This window comes from Catharus ustulatus, chromosome 8 (assembly GCF_009819885.2).
Source record: "Catharus ustulatus isolate bCatUst1 chromosome 8, bCatUst1.pri.v2, whole genome shotgun sequence".
NCBI classification, from domain to species: Eukaryota; Metazoa; Chordata; class Aves; order Passeriformes; family Turdidae; genus Catharus; species Catharus ustulatus.
The window spans coordinates 20,205,108-20,232,063 of NC_046228.1; the positions used below are offsets into that span (position 1 = coordinate 20,205,108).

General features: G+C 41.7%; 1 protein-coding gene across 15 annotated transcripts in view; it reads right to left on the bottom strand.

The window, feature by feature from the left end:
- The window catches only part of SORBS1 (sorbin and SH3 domain containing 1), a 121,530-nt gene that overhangs the window by 62,383 nt on the left and 32,191 nt on the right, over positions 1 to 26,956 (bottom strand). For 3 of the 15 annotated variants that reach the window (XM_042779495.1, XM_042779496.1, XM_042779497.1), the window contains exons 1-4: positions 12,280 to 12,438; positions 3,576 to 3,631; positions 2,669 to 2,734; positions 618 to 713 (exon numbers count right to left, since the gene is read on the bottom strand). In XM_042779495.1, the coding sequence (XP_042635429.1) occupies positions 618 to 713; positions 2,669 to 2,734; positions 3,576 to 3,631; positions 12,280 to 12,311 (250 nt within the window). In that variant the 5' untranslated portion in view covers positions 12,312 to 12,438. Of the gene's footprint in view, positions 1 to 617; positions 714 to 2,668; positions 2,735 to 3,575; positions 3,632 to 12,279; positions 12,440 to 19,564; positions 19,672 to 26,956 lie in introns of those variants that run through there. The other 12 variants (XM_042779499.1, XM_042779494.1, XM_042779503.1 and 9 more) reach the window with 12 other exon arrangements.

Genomic DNA, 26,956 nt, shown 5'->3' on the forward strand with positions numbered 1-26,956 from the left:
ACACGTGGGACAGATTAGGAGAGACAAGCAGTATCAGCTACACTAGTCTGACTGTCCAAATCCAGCAAAGTACAAGCATAATCTTGTACTTCTAGTGGGGAAGCATGCACTGGGGGAGAGGGTGACAGACAGCCTCACATCCTTACTTATTCACATGTGGATTAAATTCAATGCACGTACAGAAAAACAAAACCATACTACCAATGTTCAACTATGTTTGAACCATTTGTTTTCATAAAGACCAAAGATATGTAGGAAACATTCTTTGGTTCTTCAAGAGTTTGGTTCAAAATTATTTCATAATAATAATAATAATAAAAACAACAACAATATTTTTAATAATTGAGCATTAGTAGAAGAGCTTACAATGATCCCAGATTCAAGCAGACACAATTATGTCTGCAGAAGAGCACTATAATTGAGAACTGTGTATTGTGCCATCAAGAGCTAACTGCGTCACCTACTGATGAAATCTGCAGCTCTGGGAGGAGGGAGAGCAGCATGAAGCTGAGAATCAGCCAAAGCATGTGGGTGAAGCAGAGAGACAATGACAGAGAGAGACAAGAGAGACAATGATGGCTAACTAAGGCATGGCAGGGGAGGAAAGAAGAAGATACCTGTAGGCAGCACTAGGTGAGGAGAACTTTTCACTTTCTTCACAGGGATTATTTTAACGGCAGAAATAGAACGTGTACATAAAGGGACGTCAACAGCTGCAAACACAAAAGTGTAAATGGCACATCCAAAAAGGAAAGAACAGAGTTCGGGAAGCATGCCACAAAATTTTCTAACGTACTTGGAGACACAATAGCAGGAAATTTCAAATACAAAAGCAGTCTAGAGAGCAATGATGCAACTCTTAAAAATATCCCTTCATTTGCCCTAATTCAGGATGTGTCTGTTTTATGCAGCATACAGAACTGCTTACTGAATGGACTAATGCTGACTGCCATTATGCTGCAGGCAAAAAGAATCTGGAAGCATTAGTTTTTAGAAGCCATCAAAAAAATTTAGTGTAATCATTTAACTGATGTACACTACATGCAAAGATAAAAATGTTAAGTACAACATTAATATGGTTCAGTAAAAACAAAGTGAAAAGAAACCAAGTACTGAAAGGTTGAGAGAAGAACATTAAACTAGTCACATTTTTTAAATTCTGAATTTCATAGCTCATTTCTCCTAAGTTCAACTACAGAAGGAAGTGAAATAATCTTGAAAAAGGTCCCATGCTAAAGGGTAGGATCCATATAGCTATTTCAGAAAAAAAAAATCCATCCATATAAACAGTAAATTTAAGAGATTTCTACCTCACTTCATCAGCTAGCACACTAACTATACTATATGTGGTAAAACCATATGTAGCACTAAACAAAACTCTAGCAATTGTTACAAGACTGTTCAAATCAACAGGTACAAAAAAGGGTTGTTGTGAAAAAGGGAGAACTATTTAGAAGTGAAGCTCAACAGGAGCTGCCAAGACAAATATCTTGTATATCATGACTCCACCAGCATAACTTGAATAGTGTTCTTGATTTCTGCAGAGCCAGGATTTTCTTCTACAAAACCTGTTTCCTGTATGTGTTAGCTGGAAAATGATAGATGTCTTGCCACATTCCATGCCTGTAAAATCAGGAGTAAGAGGAACTGCATTTCTGACACTTTACAGACTAACACTGAGCACTGGGCCAGCTTGAAGGAGACACTGACATCAGGGTGGTGTGTACACCCCCTCTTGTGGCAGATCTTTCTGATATCCGGCAAAACTGGAAAGCAAGGATTTCACAACCTAGGCGTCCCAAGCAGCAAAAGCCTAGCCAAAGAGCCTGACAGAATTTTTTCAGAACTCATAAAATAATTAGTTTTTAATTTGATAGGATTGTTTAAATTTTTTTTTTTTATAAAATAGGAACCCAAATCAAATCCTGTTTTCCATACTTCTTCCTGAGCAGAGACCCTGTGAATACAACAGATCCCAAATCAAACAGCCTGTGGCTTACAAAACAATCCTGATTCTGTTCTGCTTTGAAACAGACTGAATTCATCTATCCACAATGCAGTCAAAATACTAACCACTAGAAAAAGGCATCAAAGGAAAAGAAAGGAAATTAAACCAACAGAAAAATCAACCCATACCCACGTAATTCCAGCCTGCCAAAACAGACACGGTTACTCTACAACACTGAGTGCTTTAAAGCACACTGCAAACCTGTTGATGTTAACATGAAAACTGGTTTGTTTCGACTTTTTTCCATCACTTAAATGGTTGGTTCCTGCCCTTTAATCCCAGACTCAAACCTTCACCTCTCCCTGAAGTTAACAAAGTTCACACACAGGCACCACAAACCCATGCTGTCTCAACTCACTAAGATACCGATTCACAGGTGCTCACGAGTACAACAAGTAGTGTACAGCTTTCCTCAACATAGCACTACAAATACACAAAGAGGCAAGTCCAGCCTGCCACTTTAAAGAGACAAAGAACACTTGTTGAGCTAAGAAATGCTGCTGCTACTACCATGGTGCAGTACAAGGCTTTTCTTGTGTCAGTCGCCAAGTGAACTAAATTTGGAAGCCCCCATTGTAGTGAATTTCTGGGAAAATCAAGCACATCACCAGCTGACATGCAGGAGGAGCTGTGGAGGTGTCTCTGGAGATTTTAACCCACCTTTTTCTTGTCCATTGCTGCTCAGCCCATTGACTACAGTTTTTGCAACATCAATTTCTTCATGTTCTGAAAGACAAATGAAGAAACGCTTTACAATAAAGATTTTTGCAAGTCTGCAAGGTCTTCAGCGACATGAATAAAACTGGCTCTTGTACACTCAGGGAAACACAGGACACAGTGCAAGAAGGAAGCTCCAAAGGTCATCTAAAGTCCTATTTCTGAACCATGAATGAAACCAATCTACCTCTGTCACTCCCGACAAATGTTTGCCTAATGAGTTCTTACAAACTTCCAGCACCACCCTAATGCAACCTGTTCCAGCACTTCCCAGCTTGTAAACTTATCAGTGCTTACACTGAATTCCCAGGTCACATTTTTCTGGACTCTCTTCAAATAGTTCACATTTTTTTCAAAATGTTGTGCCAAAACCAGGACATGATACCCCAGCTGAGACTTGCTAAGATGCTAAAATTAAGTGGGAATATCATTCTACAGACCTTACATATGGCACTTCAAGTCTGGCATCTGTTTTATTTTTCACTCTGATTTAGCCTGTTACCCAGACAAGCCCAGAAGTTTTCCTCTTCCCAACCAGCTCCCACTTCCTGGTCCCTTGATTTTTCTTTGAACAGCTGATTTTTCTTATCCAAATGTCAAACTACGTTTTCATCTCTACTAAAAGATAAGAAATTCAGACAATTTTTTCAGGTTATCAGTAATTTTGAATTCTTATATTCCACATGAAATAAGCTAAGAGGACCTACATCCAGTTCAAGATGCTTCTAGCTACTTTTTTGGCCAAAAGTCAAGCAATAAACATGAATAATTGCATCAGAAACAGACAGGAATATTAGCAGTAATAAAAAGGAAAGCCAATGAGTGCAAGTAGAAAGCAACACGGACTTACCAGAGCTCATTGTGGCAGAGGGACTTGCCTTTTTCACTTCTGGATTTTGTTTATGTCTGTTTAAAGTGAAAGGCAGAATAATTACATTATGTTTCATGTCTGCCCAGACAGCACTGGACACAATGCTGAACATTCACCACAAGAGTCAAGGTAACAGTCATAGTTTCTTAGCAAAAAATTACTTTCAAATGCCAAGTAGATTAATTTTAAGCACCAGATAAATTTTTTTTCTGATAATTATCAGAAATTAAAGATTATTTCTACCCAATACAAGCACTGCTTACAGACTTTAAGTCTAATCTTCATATGAAATTGAAAGATAGTCATTTGAGTCTAAGAGCCTATAAAGGGCAAAGTGCAAGTCTGACTGGTTTTTAATACATAAAATGTGCATCGTCTTTTAAGAGAATTTTCAAAAATCAAAGTGACACTAAAAGCTTTAAACTAAAACCCTCAAATTAGAGCTTTCCCATATTTCAAGGCAATCTGCTGCTCATATCAAAGCCAGTCTCTCCTTTGAAAGATGTAACAATAAGGAAGAGATGCACTTGCTAAAATGCTTATTATAACTTCTGCAGCAATCATTTCCAGCTGTGCAATGCTGCTGGTATTTTCAGGATCAGACTCCAGTAAGTGAAACATGAAAGCTGGAAGTTTTATTTTCCTGGTACCAAAGGCAGTGAAATTGCCAGCCCAAGAAAAAAAACACCAGACAGGGATCAGAAGAAAAAGTCAGTTTTCATGCTGATGCCAGTCTGTGGGGGACAACTGTGAGGCCTATCTGTCCTCACTCCTGTGGGCACTTGATACCTGCAGCAAACAGGTTTCAATGCCACAGATGGTGGTTTGAATAGTCAAAGAGCATTTCTACAAAAAAAAAAAGGTATGTTTGACAAGATCTCTCAACTCTCTAAAGTTCCTAGGTTAAACTAAAAGTCCTTTACTTTTGTGTTCCAATCTCCACCTCTCCCCCCGCCAAAAAGCTAGCCCCAAAGAAAATGAGATCAAGTGTAGCTCCAGATGATTAATGGTTTTCATGACACAAATAGAAATATTCATCTGAAATCACAAAATCATGCAAACCAAGAACCCCAATCTGAGGAGTATAGGAAAAATTGCTTGGGGAAACAAGGAACTAAACAATAGAGTAGTAAATACTTTTTCTTTTACATAAACTGGAGGTAGCAGTGGAACATTGAAAGAAGTGAAAACTCCCTTCAGGGAACTGAATTTGTTCTCTTGCCTCAAGCATCCCTTTTCTTAATCAGCATTTGCTTCATGCCAGCCAGAATATAATGAGCATGTTCAAAAGACACTCAAAAGGAAAGAAAACCCAACAAGCAAGTCTATAAAATGAGACAATATCTGGGCTCCCCAGCAAGCCACCCTAGGAAGAGCTGCCAACACTTAATTGTTTAAATATTTCCTTCGCTAAAATACCCACATAAGATATATATTGTGGGTTTGTGAAGGATCAGCAGGATTCAGCCTAGCACCAAGCTGATCCCAGTAAAATACAATGTAAAATGGGGGGTGCAGTATAAAACCAGTCAACAACAAAAACTGAGTCCAATTTGATAGGTTGACTGCCTGATTTTGCCTGCCCAGTATCTGCACTTTCTTTCTACCATTTCATATTAGAAGTGAGTCCTGAAATAGTGATGGTTTACACAGCCTGAAAATGTAGACAAACTCAGTAATAATGGTCATTCTGATCTCCATACATTTCCATTCCAGAAAGATGCCTTACTTCAAGCAAATCAAAGAGTCTAAAATTACCTTATCCAGCTTAAGGAGATTTATAGCAGTATCATGCTCTTCTACACACAGAAAAATGTTATATATTAAACTCACTGGGATAAATACCAGTCGTTCCACAGGGTCAGGAGAAAACCACAAGAAGGGGCAATACTGCAGTAAATCTCAACTCAGCTTTAGGACAAAGCTCACTCTGAAGCTGAGGAGGTTGCTGATATCCAGATGTTTTGACTCAGCACTGGCCCTCCCCATGGGCTTCATGCAGGTCAACACAAAAATTCTTCCACTCCAACCATCCCCAAGAGGATGCAGTGCTTTCCTCTGGTATACAAGACTAAAAAGGAGAGGGGGAAAAAATAATTCAGTATATTACCTTTTCAGGAGAGGAAAGAGGATTAACTCCATTTAATAATGGTTGTAATGTCTGGGCGAAGGCAGGGTCCACTGCCACTGCAATGCCAGAGCAACACTTCCCCTCCCACAATGGCAGTATCTGATGTGACCACATGCTTCACCCTTTTAAAATCTCATTTTTTTGGAAACAGTGACATCACAACTGCCATAAAACTCTGATTTCAGTGATGTCTTTTTTAATTCAAGCTTTGACATTGCTTACAGTGTGAAGCACTGACCTTCACTGCATTAAGAAAAGCATTTAGGAAAGAATTCACACCAAAAAGAAGCCTAATTATTTCGCATTAATAGATTAAATTACTTTTTACAAATGAGTGATTTGACAATAAAAATAAAGTGATAATTAAAGAAGATTGCTAAAATTAAATGGAAGATGTATACAAACTCATTAGATCTAGATTGGATGTGGAAAAATTACTTTTCCACACATCCCCACACTTACTAGCAATTATGGAGTTCAATTAAATTAACAAGCATCCAGTGTTCACTTACTGTGAAACTAATCAGCTTCCTTCAAGCACTGAAACACGTGCTTAGTGCAAGTTCCCATATACAGAATGGATTCAGTGTGCTCAGGGTGAGAGTAACCAATCCTGAGTCCCCACGTTGGTCTAACTCCAGAAACTCCATTAACTCCATTTAAAAGTTGATTTTGACCAGCTGAGAATCTGCACACAGATCTGCTGCACACAAGTAGAAATAACTCCTGCTTAGACTGCCAAAATTATGGTGCATGTTTGGAGTTGAGAACATGCTTTGGCACCCTATTGCATCAGGGCTACGGAGTCATTCTACCTGTCTTCCACATCCTTGACCCAAACCACATACTGAAGTCCTATTAGGCCTGTCTCAGCCTAAGGTTGCTCTTGGGATCAGATGGACAGTACAGCCAGATAACATCTGGCTCCACAGCACCAGTGCAGGCAAGCATTAGCTGGTAACAGCTGGGAAGGCAAATGCTGTAAGCCAGTGTGCTATGGACGTTTGGATGGTGCATCCTTAGGCAGATTAGTCCCTGCCAGCTTGGGCAGACAGGCTGTCCCTGGAAACAGGTGGGTCTGGAATCATTTGCTGCTCCCAGTTCCCCTCAAGAACTTTCTGTAGACATGGCCAAGCCATTCCTGTAGACACACACAGTATGCACAGCAGCACTTCAGAAGGGAGCATTTCAAAGAGAACCAAGAAAGAGGTCCCTTGTGTCAGTGTTAAAAACAGTGAACTCCCTACTGCCAGATCAGGCAAACAAAAGAAGAAAAATATGAGAAAAAAATACTCCAAAGCAAAATACCCACATATCTCCTTCCAGCTCCCTGCTCCAGCCAGCTAACCAGTGTGTCCTTGCCAGACTGGAATTAGTGCCTTTCCTGAAATGTGACAGATGTAGCAACAAAGGCTTCAAAGCTGCACACATGCAAAACACAATAAAAAGTAATGAATTCCTCAGGGCATAAGCCAGTAGTTGTAATCCTGAACAAGCCAATGTCCATATGTAACATCCACCAACTCCTTGTCAGTTCAGTCCTACCTCTAGACAGATGTTTAACTTTCCCTTCCTCCCCTTCCCCCCCCAGCACATTTCTCCAAGGTTGCAGTCCCTTCCCTACTTGGTGTGGAAAAGAGAGCAGTGTGTTCAGAAGCCTATTTAGGAGGAATGCAGATAAGTGGCAACCACTTCTGTACAGCCTGTCTGGATTATCTCACACGCTCTAAAGGTTTGAATACTCCCCCTACAAAGGCAGGGGGTAACAAGCAGCTCATTAATAGTTCTAAGCAAGGACACATGCTCTTAAGTCACTGGTATCTCAGCTAAGAGTCACAGGCAGTGGTTATTTTTGGTGGTCCTAACGTGAGTATGGGGAAAAGTAACTTCCTTTCTTCCCTTGTTAGCACTGAGAGCTCCAGTGACTCACATAAGATTTTAAAACAATTGCTAGACATGAGATGAACATTCAAAACTTATTGTGCTGGTCCCTTATATTCCTGAGATGTACACTCCCTTATTTTTCTCAATTTCAAGTTTTTCACATTTTCCAAGTTTTCTTTCTAAATACAAGAGCTTCAAATGTTTTGTGGCTGAATTTAAATGAAAAATCAAATACTTATTTATATTAGTATAAAGTAGGAGTTGAGGCTATCAGAAAAATTGTAAGCTTTCAGACTGAAGGGATGATTAGCAATCACAAAACTTACTTTTCACCTGGTCAGGTCTTACACATCACTGACAGCACTCATTTGTTTCACCCCAGCTCAGACCTTTTCTCACAACGCCATCAGTGTCCCTGACCCAAATGCTCCTCTTCAATGAGCCATGTCAGCAATATGGAGTCCCAAATCTGGAAAGTGGACAAAGAGCTGCACTGCAGTCAGTGGCTCCCACCAGCAGCTTCCTCTGCTTAAAGGACTTGCTGGAAAACACTCCTGTGCACTTCTCACCTCACATCACATAAAATATGACAAGAAAAAAAATAACTTCGAACAGAGCAGGCAGCTCAGGTTAACCCAGACAATCAGCTCTCTCTTCAACTCTCATTATTCTTTTATTCTGGAATACTGAAATATATTGTCTGTCATTTTTATTTTAAGGGTTAAAGAACATCCTGTCATCCCTTCAGAAGACATTATGCTCCTAAGAACAAAAGTCATGAAAAGACTATGAGTAAGCAAGCAATGCACATAGAATAATCTCACCAATTCTGTACAAGACAACAGCTTCCACACACTCTTCAGCAAGTGTTAAGACAGCAGAGAGAGAGCATTGAAAGCTCACTAAATGAAACAAATGGTATCATTACCCACCAGCTTGGATAAGGTGTTCTTATAAATAATGGAACTTACAGCTGTTACAATAAACAAACACAGCACATTTCAAATGCAGTATTGCTTCCTTTTTTTTTTCTTTAAATAGTGTGTCTGTTGCATTCGAAACTAGCAAAATTCAGTTATTGGGGGCACAGGTGCCAATTTTTGTGCAATATATGAGGAATGTGCCTCTCTTAATAATAAAAGGTTAAATAGGAAATGTAAACTAGGAGATACAGCTTTAAGAATTCAGAGATACTTTTGAACTAAGTCATCCTACAGTCATCAACTTCAGAGTAAACAAAGTTTACTGCAACCTGAGTTAACTCAGTTCAAGGTCACCACTTGTGGAGCAGGGAGCAGAAAAGAATCTCCTGGGTCATCCAGCCTACTCCCATGCTATTGCAGGCAACTGTGTCATACAACCCTGTGCAAGAACACTTCACATTCCAGCTTAAAACTGCTAAAGTTTCCCGCCTCCACTGCTCTTCCTGGAAGCCTGCTCCAGAACTCATTCCTCATATGGCATGAGTGCTGTTTCTCATCTGTGACCTAAATTAAATTCATGAGCAGCTACAGCTAAATTGTTTTGCACCAACACAATTTTTCTGTTTAAGCAGGTCTTCCTCCTTGCACTCACCCCTATCCAAGCATTTCTGAAAGCTATTGTACCTCTGAGTCTTCCTTTTGCAAGCCTGTAAACAAGCATTCCCAAAGAAATTGGCTGGCATGCTGTCACCCATCTCATTACAATCTGGCAAATAGTGAGACTTTAAAAAGTCAGCAGGCCAAAGTCTAAACTCCACCTAACTTCCCAAAGCCAGCGAGCAAAGCCTACAGCTGAACAGCAAGGCTGAAAAGGTAAATAATCTCTTTTTGTCTGTTCTAACTCTGACCTGTATAGTAAAATGAATTCCATGATTAGTGCTAGTTCAGATAGCGATTCGATGTCTACAGGAACCCCCCTGCAAAGAAACAGACCGCAATAATTTCATACTAGCCACTAAACCTTCATTAAACAACACTAACTTATACCTGGAACATTGCGTGGATGAAAGGTGGCTCCTGCTTGAGCCATCAACCTCCTGCTCTGCTGCAGGCTCAAGGCTTGACAAACGGCTGCACAGAAGGTTGTTTGGCTCACAGCACACTCGACATGTGGTTTTACCACCGGTTCCCTCTGGATGAATAACTGCTGACATCCCTGCCTTACAGTGAAAAACATTTCTTCTCCTGACAATAGACTCTAAATACATTCTAACCAGGTTTTGGTTTCCTCCTGAGTCTGTCATGACTGATCTCTGCTATTTGATGGCTGCGATACGGTGACAGTAGCCCTGGCCCATGTATCATGGGTGTCAGCTGAAGAAACAAATGCCTTTCTGCCACACCCACACGCCCAAGCAACTCACATGAACATTTTGAAACTTCAGAAAGAAAATCAAAATTTTCCAGGATATTTTAAATAAAATCTTATCTCCATCTTAGCAGAAGACACAAAGTACAGCACTTGACAGCAGCAGAAGTTGAGATTTCTGTTCAGATTTATCTGCAATATGTATGATCACATCTCATAGATGGAAGCACTTTACAAACAAGCCGATGTACATCCTATAAAAGGAAGCTCACTGGGCACAGTTCTCAGGCTGCCAGCTCCAGGAAGGTTGTAAACAACTTAACAGCATACTACAACCTGGGACTCTTCAGGACACTTAACTGAGATTCACACAGGAACTGGCATAAGGAGCACACAACTATTGAAATTGGAATTTATTTACGTGTAAGGGTAATTCGTTCCGTAACACCCGATTTACCTTTGCTGCAAAAGGAAAATCTTTCAATCTGCAATGACCGCACCTAGCCAAGAGGATGCTGGTTTTATACTTCAGCTGGAAGAAATGAAGGATTCATGGAGTTCAAGTTGTTGTGAGACTACTTGTAAGAGCTGTGCAGCTGGGCTGCTCTGGGTACTGCACCTAACTCTCTGTAGATCTCTGATATGGGGCCACTTGTGCTTCAGCAGAACAATTGCTGTAAATAAACAGACCCAAATTCCAGAAGCCCTAATTATGTATAACAATGAATCCATTCAGCTGACTGCAGGATTGAGGGACACAAACACCGCATTGCATTTACTACAGTGAATGGCATTCTATAAATACAAATCAATTAGATCATCTAAACAACATCCAGCAGCTTCTCTTGCATGATTTTGTGTAAAAAAGACTACAAAGGCTGTCTTCACCTCTATCACACACTCTCAAACACTAAAGTAGTAAATAAGAGGAAGTTGCATTAGGCAGAAACACTAATTAGAGAATGACTAGTGTCTCAAAGTTCAAATGCAGTTTACAAACATTTCACAAAGATTAGGGTAGAGAGAAGACTCTGATGCACCTTTGACATATAAACCAGGTACTTTAGTGCTACAGACCATCTTACACTATTCCACACACATCCTGAGATTCCCAGTTATATAAGGCAGAGGAATTGTGCCTGATTGAGTGCTCATTGTGGCAACCACACCAAATTTTAATTACAACCTCTTCTAGCATTAGCTGTTCTGAAGCTCTGTACAAACACTCACTAAGCAATAGCTAATACTTGTCAAGACATATAGGTGATAGTCTTATTTTATACCAAGATGGAAGATTTGGGCCTCTATCCTATGCAACATCCAATACTAGCTGATCCTGCATAGTGTAACAAGGCCTTACAGGTATAAGTCTTACAGGTTGCTTTTTATAGTTTCAAAATAAGAAAAATCAGTTTGAGAGCTGGTCTCATTTACACACAACTGCAACAACCTCCAGAGAACCATACAGAGCTAAGTCTAACCTAAGCACATGGGAAGCCAGGCGTACAATACATGCCACTACAAGACATACAATACAATATATGCCAACACATCTCTGACAAGCCTAGCAGGAAGCAAGCTGAAATGAGACAGGGTCATTTTCTTTAGCCTTTTCCAACCTGGAAGCACTGCTATGCTAGCAAAACTGTCAGGGGACTAATTCATCTGCCTGGATATCAGACACAAAATGGTCTCAGCAAAACTCAGAAGGCTGGCCACTGTCACACATCTAGGGCCAGGCAACAAACTTGTGCCTGCCAGGGAATTTAGACTGGAGCACTGGCTTGCAGGTCCTGATGGACTGTGCTGTCTCTAGAGTCTAGAAGGAAGGACACAGTGACTCGTCCTCTACTCACTACCAAAAACACTCGCAGAAAACCAAACTGATGGGTGAAGCAACAGTCTGACATTCCATGTGTCTCCAGAAATATCAGTTACATGCCAGAAGTCAGTCCTCATCTTTACTTCCCTCTGACTCCTCCAGCCTCAGGTGACAAATTCATATATTGCTGAGAACTCTCCATTCTCTTCACTTTCCTCTAAGTAGCTGCCTCAGAATCTGCATTCAGGAACTGCTTTCAATCTCTCCTTCCCACAAAAATAATTAGGAGAAAGATCCAGTCACTAGGGTAAGGAGGCAAGGACATGCCCATTTCCCTTAATGAGAACACAGACCCATGTAATGATTACCCTGACATTGCCTCTTTTCAATCAGCAACTGGAAATACCTATCCAAATGAAAGCAGCATTCTGAAAAATCAGTGTGCACTGCCCACTCAGTGAATATTAGCATATGCCATATAAAGTCTTGGGAGTTCAGCTCACAGCAGATCTAGCAGATGTGACTGTGACTAAAAACCATACTGGTGTCCTTACCTCGATTCAGGCTTTTCAGTCAATGGAGCCATTTTCTTAGTCTCTTGATTTTACTCCGTAAGAGGTACGAAAGAGTTAAGAAAACCTTTCACTGTGATACTTGGCTGCTAAAGTGAAATTAGTGGAGGCATCTCTTGCTCTCTCTAGCACCCTTAAATACTTTGCTCCTCCTACTGCTGTGCTTTAATTAGCCAGCTGGTTCTTAGTCACCCCATCCTGTCACTAGGCTTGCTCACCAACAGCCACCCCCACCCAGCCTGCTTGTCACTCCCCTGCCACTGTCATCACTAAGGACACTGTCTCTTCCTGCAGCTCTTGAGCTGGGGAAGGTAAAAAGGTAGGAGGTGACACTCCAGAGTAGAATTGGTATGGCATGCATTTGAGAGGTGACAGAAAGACCTTGAAGGGATGTTAAATTACAGGGAAAGTACTTGAAAAAGCACTTTTGCATTTTTTTAAATCAGGCAGCATCCACTTGCCAAGGAACGAAGATTTTCATTAGCACTGGACATTGCAGATCCTATTTCAATGGCTAGGAGCTGAAGGAGCAGCTAAAGTTTCTGCTCTTGGCAGCTGAGATTTGTAGCATAAATACCTGAATGACACAAGGGCAAACTAACTGCTTGTATTGCTATTACATATCATATGCCCACTCCATGAGCATTGTAACAGGCATCCAAGAAGCTTCTGAGCCATCAGCTGTACTAGGGTGTCCCCACAGTGGAATGTCCCCACCACAGTGTGACTTGGCAGCCTAAAACTTGCCCTGGAGTAGAGGTGATGCCAGCTTTTAGGAGAGCAGGGGTGCACTCACACATCCCCAGGCCTGGGCAGCCCACTGGTGAGGAAGGCAAACTGCAGCACAAAAATCACCCTTCCTTCCACAGCCAATGTCTACAACACAAACAACTGGGACAAAGACTTCTTCAACTCAGACCTTGGAGGCTGCCTCATGCAAGATCAAATTATAATTTAATAGTGGAAATCATCTGAAGGAGGCCCCTAAGCCTCTTGGCACTATTCTTTGTTGCCAGCACTGGCTTTCATGACTGACACTCCTGTGTGTCTCTATTTGCAGCTTGTCTCTGGATTTTGATTCCTCAAATACACGCGTATGGGCATTGATCGGCTGCCAAACTTACAGACTGATAAAATGTACTGAAAATTATCGCAAGACGAGCATCTCAGCATTCAAATGAGACCTAAAAAGCAACACAGATGGCAAGAGTTGCTGATTGCAGAAGGGCATAGTGTAAGGTTTGCTGTGGAGCCTGGACCACATGAGAGCAGGTCAGTTGGAAGCCCTATTTGCTGTGTAGCAGAGGTTTATAAACAAGCCCCTGATAGTTTGTCTTCAGGTAACAAAAATGACTGTGATTAAAAAAACCATACTGCAAGAATAACAGCTAGAGAATGAAAGCATGGCACATAAGGAGAAGCAAAGGAAGGAAGGAGCCAGAAGTTGGATCAAGTCTAAAGTCAGGATGGTCAGGTCAACATGGGGTTTGAAACATTCCTGGTCTTTGCAGCAACCAGCTTAGAGGATCTTCAAACAGCTTGGCAAGGAGGGAGGAGTTTCTGTTACAGACCATCACTTGATTGGAAAACAGAATTTTCACAGAATTCCACTTGGGTGAAGAGCAGCAAGCTTTGACCAGCTGCAGGGCCACAAAGCTTGGTTGCTTCTAAAGTCAACCTTGAGTGCAGGGTAAAAAGCTTTATGAAGTGTTGATGTTTTACCATCAACTACTGTACCAATATACTGTGCACTGCAATTTTCCTGGCATCTGCTGCTACACAATCTCTGCTGTGTTTTTCAACATAATACTATGTCTTTGTGAAAGATAACTTCACCATGGTGGCTAAAGGATATAGCAAAAAGGAACAAAATAATTTTCTCAAAGGAAGCCTTTGCATAACAGAAGTAGACACTGGTTCTAGGAGAATCTGGGTGCCCACTGTAGTAGCCACTGGACAGAGTAATTTTACTAGTTATAAGCTATCCTGGAAAGTTTTGTTGCACAATCCATATATTTTTTATAAATTTTGATAAATATCACACGGCTACACCAGTTCTTTTATGCCAGCCCAATATGCTATGGGACTAGGCTTTCCAGCTACCAGAAGAAGGCAGAAGTGCTGTGACATGCAGTTTAGAAAAGGAGGTACTTTTGAAAGCTCTGGGAAATGCTAAACAAAAGTGACTGAAGTTACTTCATTCGGCAGATGGAGGAGGAAGGCAAGCAAACTTACATCACGCTAGTGCTTTTAGTTCAGTTCCAGGGTTTGAATTGCAAAATAAAACTCAGCCAAAATAACACATTGCTGCTAGAGTTCCACCCAGTACTGTCAATGAACACGAACTCATTCACCCAACATCCTCGCCCTGCTTTGTTGCAAAACAGCCATCCAGCTTCTGATTAGGAGAGAATTACAGCACCCTCCCTGCTATAAAAGATGAGCCCTACCTTGCCCCAAAGCTCTCAACACATGGATCCCCTTGACCTGAGCCTGAATTCTGCAGCTCAGTCCTACCCAGCCGAAATCCAAGAGAAGCAGCACCACTGCAGAAAGAAATATTGTCACCAGCAGTCCCTACACTCTGCCAGGCTGCTCCTTCCAACTGCACAAGGACTTGGGAAGCACTTCCAGCTGAGTCTGCATGGCATGGTGGGTTCACTGTCACCAGAGACTGAACAAAATTCCTTGGAAAGTTGTACACAGGTCTTTTAAAATCTCTAGATAGGACTTTATCTGTCAGTAGGAGCAAGTCTTCAGGACAGAAGTTAAGGACCACCTAGAGGTCCTTGTAACAACAAGGTATGTATTAATCCAGTGAGAGCACATAACCTGCTAAGCATAGAGAGAGAAGAGCAGAGAACACAGGACAAAGTGCTCAAGAATCTTCTCAAATGGCTGAGAAAAAGCAAATGCAGAATATATCTTCCTTGCTGAAGACTGAAGAACTGTCCTAGTGTCCCTTTTGGCTGTTGAAAATAAGAGCTGTACTGGAGACTGGTGATCCCTTATTTAAAACAGAATGGAATACCACCTGGTAGGATCACAGTTTATCTGCTCTCAGGATCTACAGCACCTTAAAGCAGACTTCAGTGAAAGGCATAGCACCTGCTGCTGCATTCTTCTGACTGCACAACTCCACGGGAGCTGGACAGACTCACACCAGCACAAGCTGGGAGTGATCAGCTGTTCAGCAGGCACCTGAGCAGCACAGTTTTCCTTGCTCCTACTGATCTGCTGACGTATTTTAACTCCCATGCATAAAAGAAAGTACAGCCTTGCTCCTCTGCCTAGAATAATTGCTGACCCTGGTCCAAGCAATTTTGTGGAATTCAGGACCTGCTAACTAACACTATAGGGAAAAAACTTGGGGCTCAGCTACTGAATGGCAGTTCCAGAATGCAATTGATAAAGCATGCATCTTCACCTACATAAAAGCATCTCCAGTCCTTTGTACCCTGTGCTGCCACGTACACTCAGTAAAATGGAAGCAAAACTTCACATGCTGGGATTTGCGGCATATGTGCCAAACTGGGGTGTGAGACACAAGGATTATACTCAATGATCACTAGATTGCTTGTGGCAGGAGAACCCAGGCTTCTGTTCCTTTATGACAAAAGGACAGAGGCACTTCATAAGTTTAGTTTATGCCAGAGCCGTGCTTACTGACCATGAAGGTAACAGAATCCACCCCAATCAATATTAAAAGCTTCTGTAAAGGCACCAGCTGTTTACTGCTCTTAAACTTTGTGCTGTAGAGCTTAAATTAATCTTAAGGTACTGTCAGGAGAAAAAGCACCTCCTATATGACATAGAAGGAAGCTGATTTTTGCAAAATCCTCCCATTTTTCTTTAGACCCAAAATACTCAGATATGAGCATAATCTCTGTGCCAGCACCTGAGTTTACTGCCTCTTCCAATAACAGTGATTTGCTAAGTTGCTGAGAGTTGAAAAAGAGATACAGGAGTGCAGTAAAGAAGGGAACTTGCAGAAGCAGAAAAGAAAATTCAAACTGCGCTCCCTCTCTCCATCTCAGCATTTTCTTGCAATGCTTTTTCCAGCACCCTAAGTGCTAAAGATAAATGAATATCAAATCAGGCTACCCACAGCTAATCTTCTGTTCTCCAGGAACACAGAACCTACAGAGCCAAAAGAAGCAACATGTCTTCCAGTAGACAAGCCTGAGCATTCACAGAAACGAAGTCCCAGCAGTTCTGTCCAATGTATTTGCTCTGTGTGTCACTAATAAGCAAAAATCCAGCCCAAAACACCAGGCTGAGGATTCTAACTTGGCCAGCTGGCTGGAATTATTAACCAGTTACATTTGTAACTATGAAAGCTAATGAGAGAGTAATCATATTTCACAGTTCACAGCCGAAAGTCATTTCCTTTAGGAGTTAATGATGGTTTAAATTTCCCCTTCTTTTTGATTTCTCTCCAATAAACTGTGGCTGTCACAGAATTTTGAAGGCCTTTAAGTCTTCAAAGGGCAATACTTTGGTACAGGTGTATTAAGAGGAAAAGTGCTTGAACCCCTCCAAGGGGAAGAAGAGAAAAGCTGATCTTCCCTCATCCCCCTGCTCCCAAACACACAAACATTTCTTGTCATGGCAAAGAAACAGCAACTGGATGACTAAGTAATGATAATGACTTCTGCTCAGTGCACTGCTGGGTTCTGATTAGATTCTTCTTGGCCTCTAACCAGATTTTTAAAAAAAACCTGAAAAACAAAATGCCAAAGAAAACACATTGGCCATTTAGAAGAGGCAGGACTGATCCTAATAGGACCAGTACAGTGCTCAGTTAAGATGTTCCAGGGTCATTGTCTCTGTCCAGAAAGACCAGATCCTTCACTTCAGTGACTTGGAATGAAGTAAACAAAGACATTGCCCATCAGGCCATGAGCAGCTCCCACGGCCCTTTGCATCAAAAGTTCCATAGCCCAAAAAACACAGCTAAACAGGCCTTGGGGAACATCCACCTCTGGAAAGTCCGGGGGTGTTGAAATTTTCACATCCTAAACTAACTGCCCTGTGCCAAACAGACAGGAGCTATGAATGTATGAGCAGCTTGGGAAGACATTAAGGAAAACGTTTGAAATGCAGACCCTTCCAGAATCTCTGCCTCATCGATGCTCCATCTGTTCCCAAAAATTCAATGGAAAAAATGAAAACTCCATTTTCCTGATTTCTTTAAACTCACTGTTACTGTTCTGGTTTCTGGCACAGTGCTGCATCATTAAACCTCTATTACAGTCTCTGATGGGCAGAGCCAGTGTGGAGGTGGCGTGACCGACCACCTGGAACCAAAATTATATTCTGGGCAACACCTTCTAGAAGATATTCTGCTCTGACCCAAGGGAAAGTTGTGAAAGAAAACTCGTTACACCTTATAGCAGCTTGTCTGAATAACATTCAGCATTCACCAGAAGCAACAAACTGCAGAACTAAATAAGGCAGCAGCTATTGACCAGCGGATTCTGGGAAATCTGACCATTAGTAAAAATATCTTTATAGCAACTCTCCAACACACTCTCTTTGTGTCTGCTAAGGACACTTTTTCTCAGTTATTGAGCCATGGACCTACCGAAGCATTTTCCACACTTTGACTCCCTCACCTCTGACAACAAATGATTCAGTCAATATTTATCTACTGTGCTTTCACAGATTAACTTTGTTTCTTGGTGCACTGGCTAGATATTTTCCTTTCCCTTCTGTGCCTTTGGTCCACCTTGACAGGCCTGGAACTATTTTGCATTGCAGATCAATGCATACTGCATTGATGTAGTATGCATTTTTCTCTCATATAAAAAGGTAACGTAAAAAGGGCCATTCAGGGCTCCATCTAAGATGAAATAGGGGCTAAAGAGTAAGTTGTTCTCCTTCAAACTCCCATATGGGCTACTCAGGCCCTGGTACTCAATGCTGTAAACTCCCTGAAGAACAGATGTACTATGCCTTGATGTCACACGACAGCCAGCAGGACTGAGCAAGAATCATGAATAAGGGAAGAAAGAAATGCAGATGTCATCACTTGACTGATGACACAGGTCAGTCATAGCACAAGCATGAAGCACAGTGACTCCCAGGCATGTCTCTGAGAATTAAGGCTTCTTGGAGATGTTCTTTCTCCAGGTCAATGCCTGATTGCGTATTTCTGCCTGGAAGAGAGCCAAGTATCGCATTCTCTTCCTTCTAAAGCAGTCAAACTGAGGGGAGAGAGCTTCCATCTTTTTTGCAGTCAAAGTACAGGCTCATATTCAGGCTGGGCGTAAAACAGCCCATTGTGCCAGTTCGACAGTGGGGTCAGCGTGATTTTGCTCATAAGGCAGCAGTAGCAGGATGACATAAAATTTGGCTTGATACATCCCAAAAGTTTCTCCAGCTTCCTCTCCAACAGCTTGAATTTTAATTCCTCAGAGAGAAGCAATTCACAAAAGACAGCACCATCAGCTAACAACAGCCTCTGCACATTCAGCATGCAAGAGGCTGATACAACCTCTCTGGAACAATTGTGTATCCCCAAAGGAGATAAACATAAGCACCCCTTGAGAATCATAATGTCAGTATGGATTGACTTTGGCATAGAGACAAACACCAGGTAAAGAAAGAAGCATCCAAAAAGAATTCTATGTGCCATTTCTGTAAAGCCAGAAATTCAGTCTTTGGTAACAGCTGTTTTGACCTTTGCCTTCCTAATCATAAACAGGCTCCCTAAAACAGTCATCCTAAGGGGAAATTCCAAAATCCCACTACCTCCATCTGCTTGTGACCTGGAATAAGGTGCTGAATATTTACTAGCATCAAAATAAACAGAAAAGGATGTCACAAATGCAGATAATAAACAAGGAGGATGTAACAAATGCACATAGTAAACATTACATCATGAACACAGATAGGAACACATCTGATGGTGGCTAAGGTGAATTTAATTCTTTCGGGGATTACTATGCTTTATCTAATGCATCCATGAATCACCAAAAAAGCAGCATTTGGAGGCTGTCTTTCAAGAACTGGAGCTTTTGATTGGTTCACACCAAACAAAGGCTCTGCAATACAGTGGTACTCTTGCCATCATAAAGCTTTCTGCTGCACAACCCAGGTGGGCTGCTGCTAGGATGAAAACTCCTTCACTACAAGTGATAGAGACAGAAGTGATTTTGGTGCCTCAAGTCAGGATAAGGTCTCCCAGTGTGATTTACGTGCCTCAAGTCAGGATAAGGTCTCCCAGTAATGTGCTCCTTCCCCTCACTTTCAGGCTACTCACATCAGTCAGCTGGATGAACTTTCAGGCCCAGCTTAGGACAGTATCTTCTGACGACGACTTGTACTCTGTCTTCTCTTCACATGCAACTGCTACATAACAGTTCATACCTACAAAAGTCAAAGGGAAAGAAAATGCTTATTAGTGCCATTAGTCCTGCTGTCGAACACATCTACAGAGAGGGCTGTACCAAAGCAATAAGTCATTCATAGAAATAATGCTACTTTTAGATGAAACAATGCTTACCATGCAGGAAGCATAGCATAGCAAGTATAAACATCAGTCTGCCCAGATCCACATCCTAGCATCCTCTGTGTGAGAACCAATATTTATGGTTGTCTCCAGGGAAGGCTGAAACCACATCCGTTTTCCTGCCTTTCTGTTAGAGATTCCCCCTCAAGCATTAAGGAAAGCTGAATAGCACAAACATTCACTCCTCCTTCCAACCTGCAGTCTGTTTACCAATGTAAATTGCTGTTTATTTCAGCTTCATTTAGTATACTAGTTTGCAAAACACAAAAAGAAGAAGTAAACACACATCTATGCAGCTATCTAGGATGTGTGAATATGTTCATCTGATACAGAGCATGGGCTGGGAACAAGGGGTATGAACAACCATGAAATGTAACTCCCCAGTGCCAGGAATAAAGAAGGAAGGGTAGTAAATGTGTATTAAGAAACATACACATCAGGTTGTCTTCAAACAAATTCCTTAGTTGGGAGACACAGCTAGACACAGAGGCAGAATTCACACTAAAAAATTTAATGGTTTTTTTTGCATGCACTGATGGTTACTAAATGAAGTTTTTTAACTCCAGTCCCTTGTAAAGTCTAAATGGTAAGACCTGACATAGATTTTGTAGATGGCTGTGCACCTTTATTTTTTCACTCAATAACATTAACAGCAGTCTGCTGTAGCAAGATGCCTTTGCAGTTTGACTTATAAGGTAAGTATTGACACCCCTCATCCTTAATGATGTCATTTATCAGGCTGACCTAGTCAGCCAGTCACCCTGCATTCCTGCTGTACTGAGCGGAGAGAGGGGTTCTTCCAGGGGGCAATGCAACTTTTCTCTACATTACCTTCTTTGTACTCCTCTGTAGTCAAGAACTTTAAGAAGATGAGGACACCAGCTACTAAAGTTTGATACCTGTGGTGGGTGACTGAACAAATCCTTATGTGTGTTTTTTTCAAGCTCTGAAGGGAGTGAAGTCACATTTCTTTCAACAAGCAGTGCAGGACCAGGACCTCTAAGGGCCTTGTACAAGCAGCCTGTCAGCCAGTAAGCCTCAACAGTCAGATAGTCTCATTGCAGTGCACATGGGGAAAAAACACAACCTAGAGAAAGCAGAAGGTGATTCTCAGAGCTAAAAGCACTCATAAGGAGTATCAAGGACCTTGCATAGGTGCCATCTCAGACCATGCTTACAGAGCTCCAATAATATGCTGTTTTTACAAGCCTCAAGACTTTTTTCAAGAACCATGAAGACCCCAAGCAATGAGCCTAGAAGAACTGGGATAGTTTTTCAATAAAACTAGAATAGTCCTAGGAAAACATAAGCTGAAACAAATTAGAGTTTTCTGTCGAAGATGGTCTAATAGCTTCTCTATCTCCAACTAGTAGAAAGGGATCAGTGAAAAGACACGTTTGAAAGGCTTATTGCTAGTACTGGAAAGAAAATTTCCTATAAATATGTCCAGAGTATCCACCAAGAGAGTTAATATTCCAGTGGCAAGGTCAAGCCCTGGTTTTCCTGCAACACAAGAAGCTGCCCTGCTGGCATTAACTGCAGTTTGTTTGCTTTCCCAACCTGCCTTGTCCTTGTGAGTTGGCAAAAGACTGAAGCTGGTCAGAGTCCCAACTACCAAAAGCTGCCCAAAGCAGTGAACTGTTATCACATGGACTAAGAGCAAGACTGAGAGGGGGAGGAGAGAGTAAACGGCACTAAACCTAACCCACAGAAACCTCTCTGGTGCTGAGAATTGTTACAAGTAGGGCTCTATCCTGGCATAAGGCCAGAGAGCTCAGCAAGAGAATACAGAAGGTTATGACTGGTCTGTGCCCCAGTCTAGAAGTAGCACAGGAACATTTAAACTTTCCCCTTGGAAATATGCCCCACTTTAGCTCCTGGAGGACCATCAAAAGTTGTTATTGCTGAAAAATCTACGCAGGACTCATAGAAAGATTCAGTTTAGACAAACTTTATACCCACTGCTGTTGGAGTACTTCACTTTCTGTCAATGGCAGCAAAATCAGGGAGCTGAGTGTCAGAGAAAGGACATCATACCAAAAAGTTTTCAACATGTTTTAATTTTAATTCTGTTAGTAGTTAGCTGTGTTCTGGCTTTACCTGTTTTTAAGAGTTTGATTTCCACCATAAGAAAAAGTCTGATGAAAGAGCTTCTAATAATAAAAAAGGTACTTGGATACTGCCTGCACAAGAAGCCAGCAACCAGCACCAATGGTAACTGAGTGGCTCAGTGAGCTACAAAAAGCAACTTCCACACAGAAACTTTGAATGAATGCAGCAGGCGAGCAAATCAAACAAATAGAGAGTAAACAAAAAACCCACCACAAAACCAAACCAAAATTTCACCACACTGCTAATAAAGAAGTTTCCCTGTAGAGTTTAAGAGTTTTTTTCCTTTTTTTCCCCCCCCTTTAATTTTTATAACTAAGGGTTTCCCTAACTCTAGACACATCTTGAGTTTAAAGACAAATAAATCACTGTGCTTAGAGCAAACTGCAGATGGTGTAGTTCTGATGCACTCAGCCTCAGTCTGTCCTGGTACCCAAACCTGGTTAAGAGACTTTTCAGAATGACACGGGAAGGGAATAGCAGGAACACCACGGGCATGAGACTATAGTACAAAAGTAACAAGGTCACAGTTTTACAGATGTTTCTGGGGGCTGTTTTACTCCCTACTAAGGACTGATACACTGGCTGATAATACTATGGCAGTGCAGAATCAAGCTCTCTTGCTCCTTCTCCCTTTTCAGATCAACAGCCAGGCACATCTTAAAAGAACTGGACACAGGCTACACTCAAATCACATCCCTATGGAGGAAGGAATGCTGCAAAAAGCAGAAAGGAGAGGTGAGAAACACAAGAAAATTTCTTGTTGCAGACAATAGGCAGGCATGATCCAGCAGGACAAATCTATGAATACACTTATGAGCCCTGATAAGGACGCCTAGTCCCAACTAACACACTGTAGACACGAACATCAGCTCAGTATGCTGCTATTCTTGCAGTAATTTTCCACAGTTCACAGTCTGAGCTCACACACAACCAAGCAGACAGCACAGCTTCCAGTACCCCCTTAGGCAGCAGTGGAAAACACTCTCCAAGTGATCTTGCACCTGAACACAACAGGAGGGCAGCGCACACACACACAGCCTCCAGCTCAAGAACTGGAGGTGCCAAGCAAAAGAAACTTAGGAGTCTCACATTGTTTTCAAGCTAAAAGGAGAAAAGGCCTGACCCTGCTTGACTTCATCATGTTGTTTGTACAGCACCCTGTGCTTTGGGCACTGAGCTGCAAAATCAAAGCAAGTACAATGGTAATGAAAATACAATCAAACACATCAGCGTGGGACCAGCTTTGCAATGGAAAAGTAAGGAGCTGGAAACTAAGATCAACAAACAATACTCAGATCTAAAGGCCATTTAAAAAACAACAAATCCAAGCAGCTCTGTAAAACTAGTAGGATAAAAATATTATATTTTGCCATTGTCCACATAAGAACAGGCAGCCCCTTTTCAAGGAATTTAAATGGACAAGACACACGAAGGGGAAAAAGATGCATGGATGAGGAGTGATTTGACCTGATCCACCAGAATCAGTGCCAGGAACAAACTGTGACTCCAGCTTTCCTAGCACAATGCTCTTTTCATGGTCTATATTGCCTCTAAGGCTGAAAATTGACACCCACCTTTTGAAAGCATTTTCACAGAAAACTGCTTGTCACCATCCCACCTGCTGGAGCTTACAACTCCCTGCAGTGCTCGTAGCAGAGGTGTCCAAGTGAGCACTTCATAATCCACAGAAGGTTGAATCCACCAAGTTAAACTGAACAATCAGTGACAGTAAATTAAGCTGATCTGTTTTCTCAGTGTTGATCACACAGTGCTCACATGCACCCTTCAGCTGGCAAAGCTGCAAGTGAGGCCAATCATTAGTACTGGTAAAGCAACAAGAAGCAGTGTGGAAAGAAAGACAAGAGTCCCTGTGTTCAACCTGAGCAACTCTTTGCTAAGTTGATGCTTGTCCTTGGTCTCAGATATAGTTATGGCCTTCCACTCTGGACGTCCTAAGACTTGTCATTCAGCTCAGAAGAGATATCAACAGATATTTAGAAAACGTCTTACCTGAGCCACTCCACCACAAGGTTTCTAGCTCAATAAGTATCAAATACAACAAAAATGCCATCCTCAGCTAATGCTGAGATCAAATTCTGATAATATTTTTGCCAACTAAAATTAATAATAATAATAATAGTAGCAGCAGCAGTAATAATAATCATCAAACTTACCGATAAGCCATCTCTAATATCCTTGTGTTTTGGATAGTTTATTAGGTTTTACAAAACAAACTGCCTATATGCTATGAATATGGACTGCTTAGGGACAGATGGTCGGAGCTCAGCCTGGCCCTATGGACTAGAACGACTCAAAGAACATTGCTTTGAGCTAACAGAAATACTAAAGAGAGCAGTGATGCTGTTAACAATCTACATGCAAGGCCAAATCCTGCTAAAGCACGTCATTTTCAGTGAAGTCAACAAAAGAGGCACAAGTTCATTTCAGGGTAGATTCCTTATTCTCAAGATTGGCTTAGATTTCCCCAATATAAAAATGAACTCTTCTGCCTGGTAGACCTTCCATTTTAGTGAGCTTATGTCAACCAGTGGCTTTCTTCACCCATTGCTCGACAAACATGACCTATATAGTATGTAGCTCCAAATGCAAATTCCTTACATGGACTACTTGGGTTCAACTCTTTTGAGAAAAACTGCCAGCACATAACAGATTGGCTTGAGCTGCCACTTCACAAGAGGTTGCTGCCAAAATTCTTCTTTCAGGTTTGTTAGGTCCATGCCTGAAAGACTGCTTTCACCTGTCCAAATGAGTCAGCAAAATCCATTTCAGCTCATCTCCAACATAGTGCAGGCAGTGTGCACCTTCATGGCACAGGCAGCAGGACCAGCCTGGTAGCCTGGTGCAAAGCACTTTGCTCAGGTGTGCCTCTTTCTGCTTGGGCATAACAGCAGGCAGCATTCCAGCAGCACTTTACAGAAGAAAAACTGCCCAGAAGCAGCTAATACATACAAACCATTAGTACAGGCTTCCCCCAAAAAATACCCATTAAGGCATCCAGGAAGCTGGAGAGAATGGTAAACTGGCAGCTCTCAGTCTAACAGTATTTAAGAGCACATCTGCACACAAAGGGAGAAGTGGGTATCTGCAGAGCAGGCATCCCTGTTTCTTCTACATCCCCATCTCAAACTGCGGTCAGGAATAAATAGAAAACAAACATACAAAGGAACAAGGTCATGGTATATCTCAACAATCACAGAGAACCAAGCTTGTACGTCAACGCTGATCCACTCAGATCCTTAAGATGTAATTTCAGCAATACACATTTGATTACCTCTACAATTCACTTGATACCTCTTGAAAGGAAAAAAAAAACAAAGGTGTCACCAACATGTAGATGGTGATCAGAAAGAACAACACTGCAGTGATGCCAGAGCTCAGGGCACATTCTCACTTTGTCGCCATTTTCCATTAGCTAATACTGTCAGCTCCAGAGAGGTGAGATATGACTTTGCCCAGAGTAATACCACGCAGATACAGAGGTTACTCTCAACTGACCCCAACCTAAGTGAGATTAGAGTCAACCCCTCCCCTTCCCACCTCTTTCACCACCTCTATATTTAACTGCAGATTAACTCATTTCCTCTATCCACATGTAAGATTAAAGTGCACCAAGTGCTGTCAGCTCAAGCAGAGCCTCAATGCATCCTCACGTAAATCACCACTCAGTGCATGTTTTAAAGTATGTCAAGGAGGAGAATGAGTCACACCTTCATACTCACAAAATCACACACTTGCTGCTTCTCAAGAAGTAAAACTGGCTGGCAGCCCAGGTGCCCAGAATAGTAAGAGATATCTCCAATTCTAATCTTTCCCTATCTGTTACATAAATCTCAGAGACATAAGAAGTACCACTATTTACCAATGTGTTTGAATGAAATGTGGGTCAGTGACCAAAGCAAAAGGGTCAAACACAGTGACCTGGTCTTCAGGTACTGCATTGATTACACTTCTCTAGGAGGAAACAATAGCCCTTCATTCCAGAGAGAGGGAAACATAACGCAACAAAATCTCACCGAGATCTCAAGCTCACTAGGTTTGGTTCAAAGAAGCTGAGAACTACAAATCTGACTACAAAAATGAAACATCAACGGGGAAGAGAGAGAGAAATAGAAAGCAGTGAAAGATTTCTCAGCCTGCAATGCCACTCACGAAGGACTTAGTACAAGGATAAAAATGCTTCCCTCAGATTGAAGCTCCCCACCAGTGTGAGGCAGGCTCACAGGAAGGAGAGAGGTGCTCTACACTGCGAGGGGCAGCAGCCATAGCCCCAGGGCTGCAGGGATCCCACCCTTGTCTGGTCACAGCACTGCTGTGCTCTGACCCTTCAGGGCTACAGCCAGCACCTGACACTCCCACAGAAAGCAGGTGCCTTCTGCATTTGTATCCTCCCTCTGCACCTCAAAACACTACAACAGAAGACAGCATTTTATTTCTATCTGACCCCTCTGCAAATCACTTGGAACCCCTTTATCACAGCTTGAAGCAAACATTAGGAAGTTATAAATAAATCTGTGACTTTAAATCCAGTCACATGAGTTAAGTCCATAGTGAATATAATTTTTCACAGCTAATAACTATGGTAATTAATTTTACCTCAATGAACACAGAAATGGTGAAGCATGCAAAATTGAGAACAGGAGTAAGTTTCTTGCCTTAGATTTTATATCAGTAATCCTTTAAAGTAAAACCACTTGTTTTCCTCATCTCCCTAATCTCTCTTGGTCTAACACTTCAAGCAGTGAGGTTGCCCTTAAATTCCAGTGGCTAAAAAAAGAAGCCTCCCTATTTTTGCCAAGAATAATAGAAAATCGATGTGGAGAGCAAGCAGGGAAATATGCAGAAGAGCCACTGGCACTTGCTTCAGCTGAACAGCTGGAACAAGTTGTCAATTCCCCTTACTGTATCCTCCAACTGCACTGCCTGGCAAAGGGGGCTACAAAAAAAGAAAAAAAGAAAACGCTTATGACACATCTCAAAAGCAATCACTGCATCTCCATTATTCAAGAAACT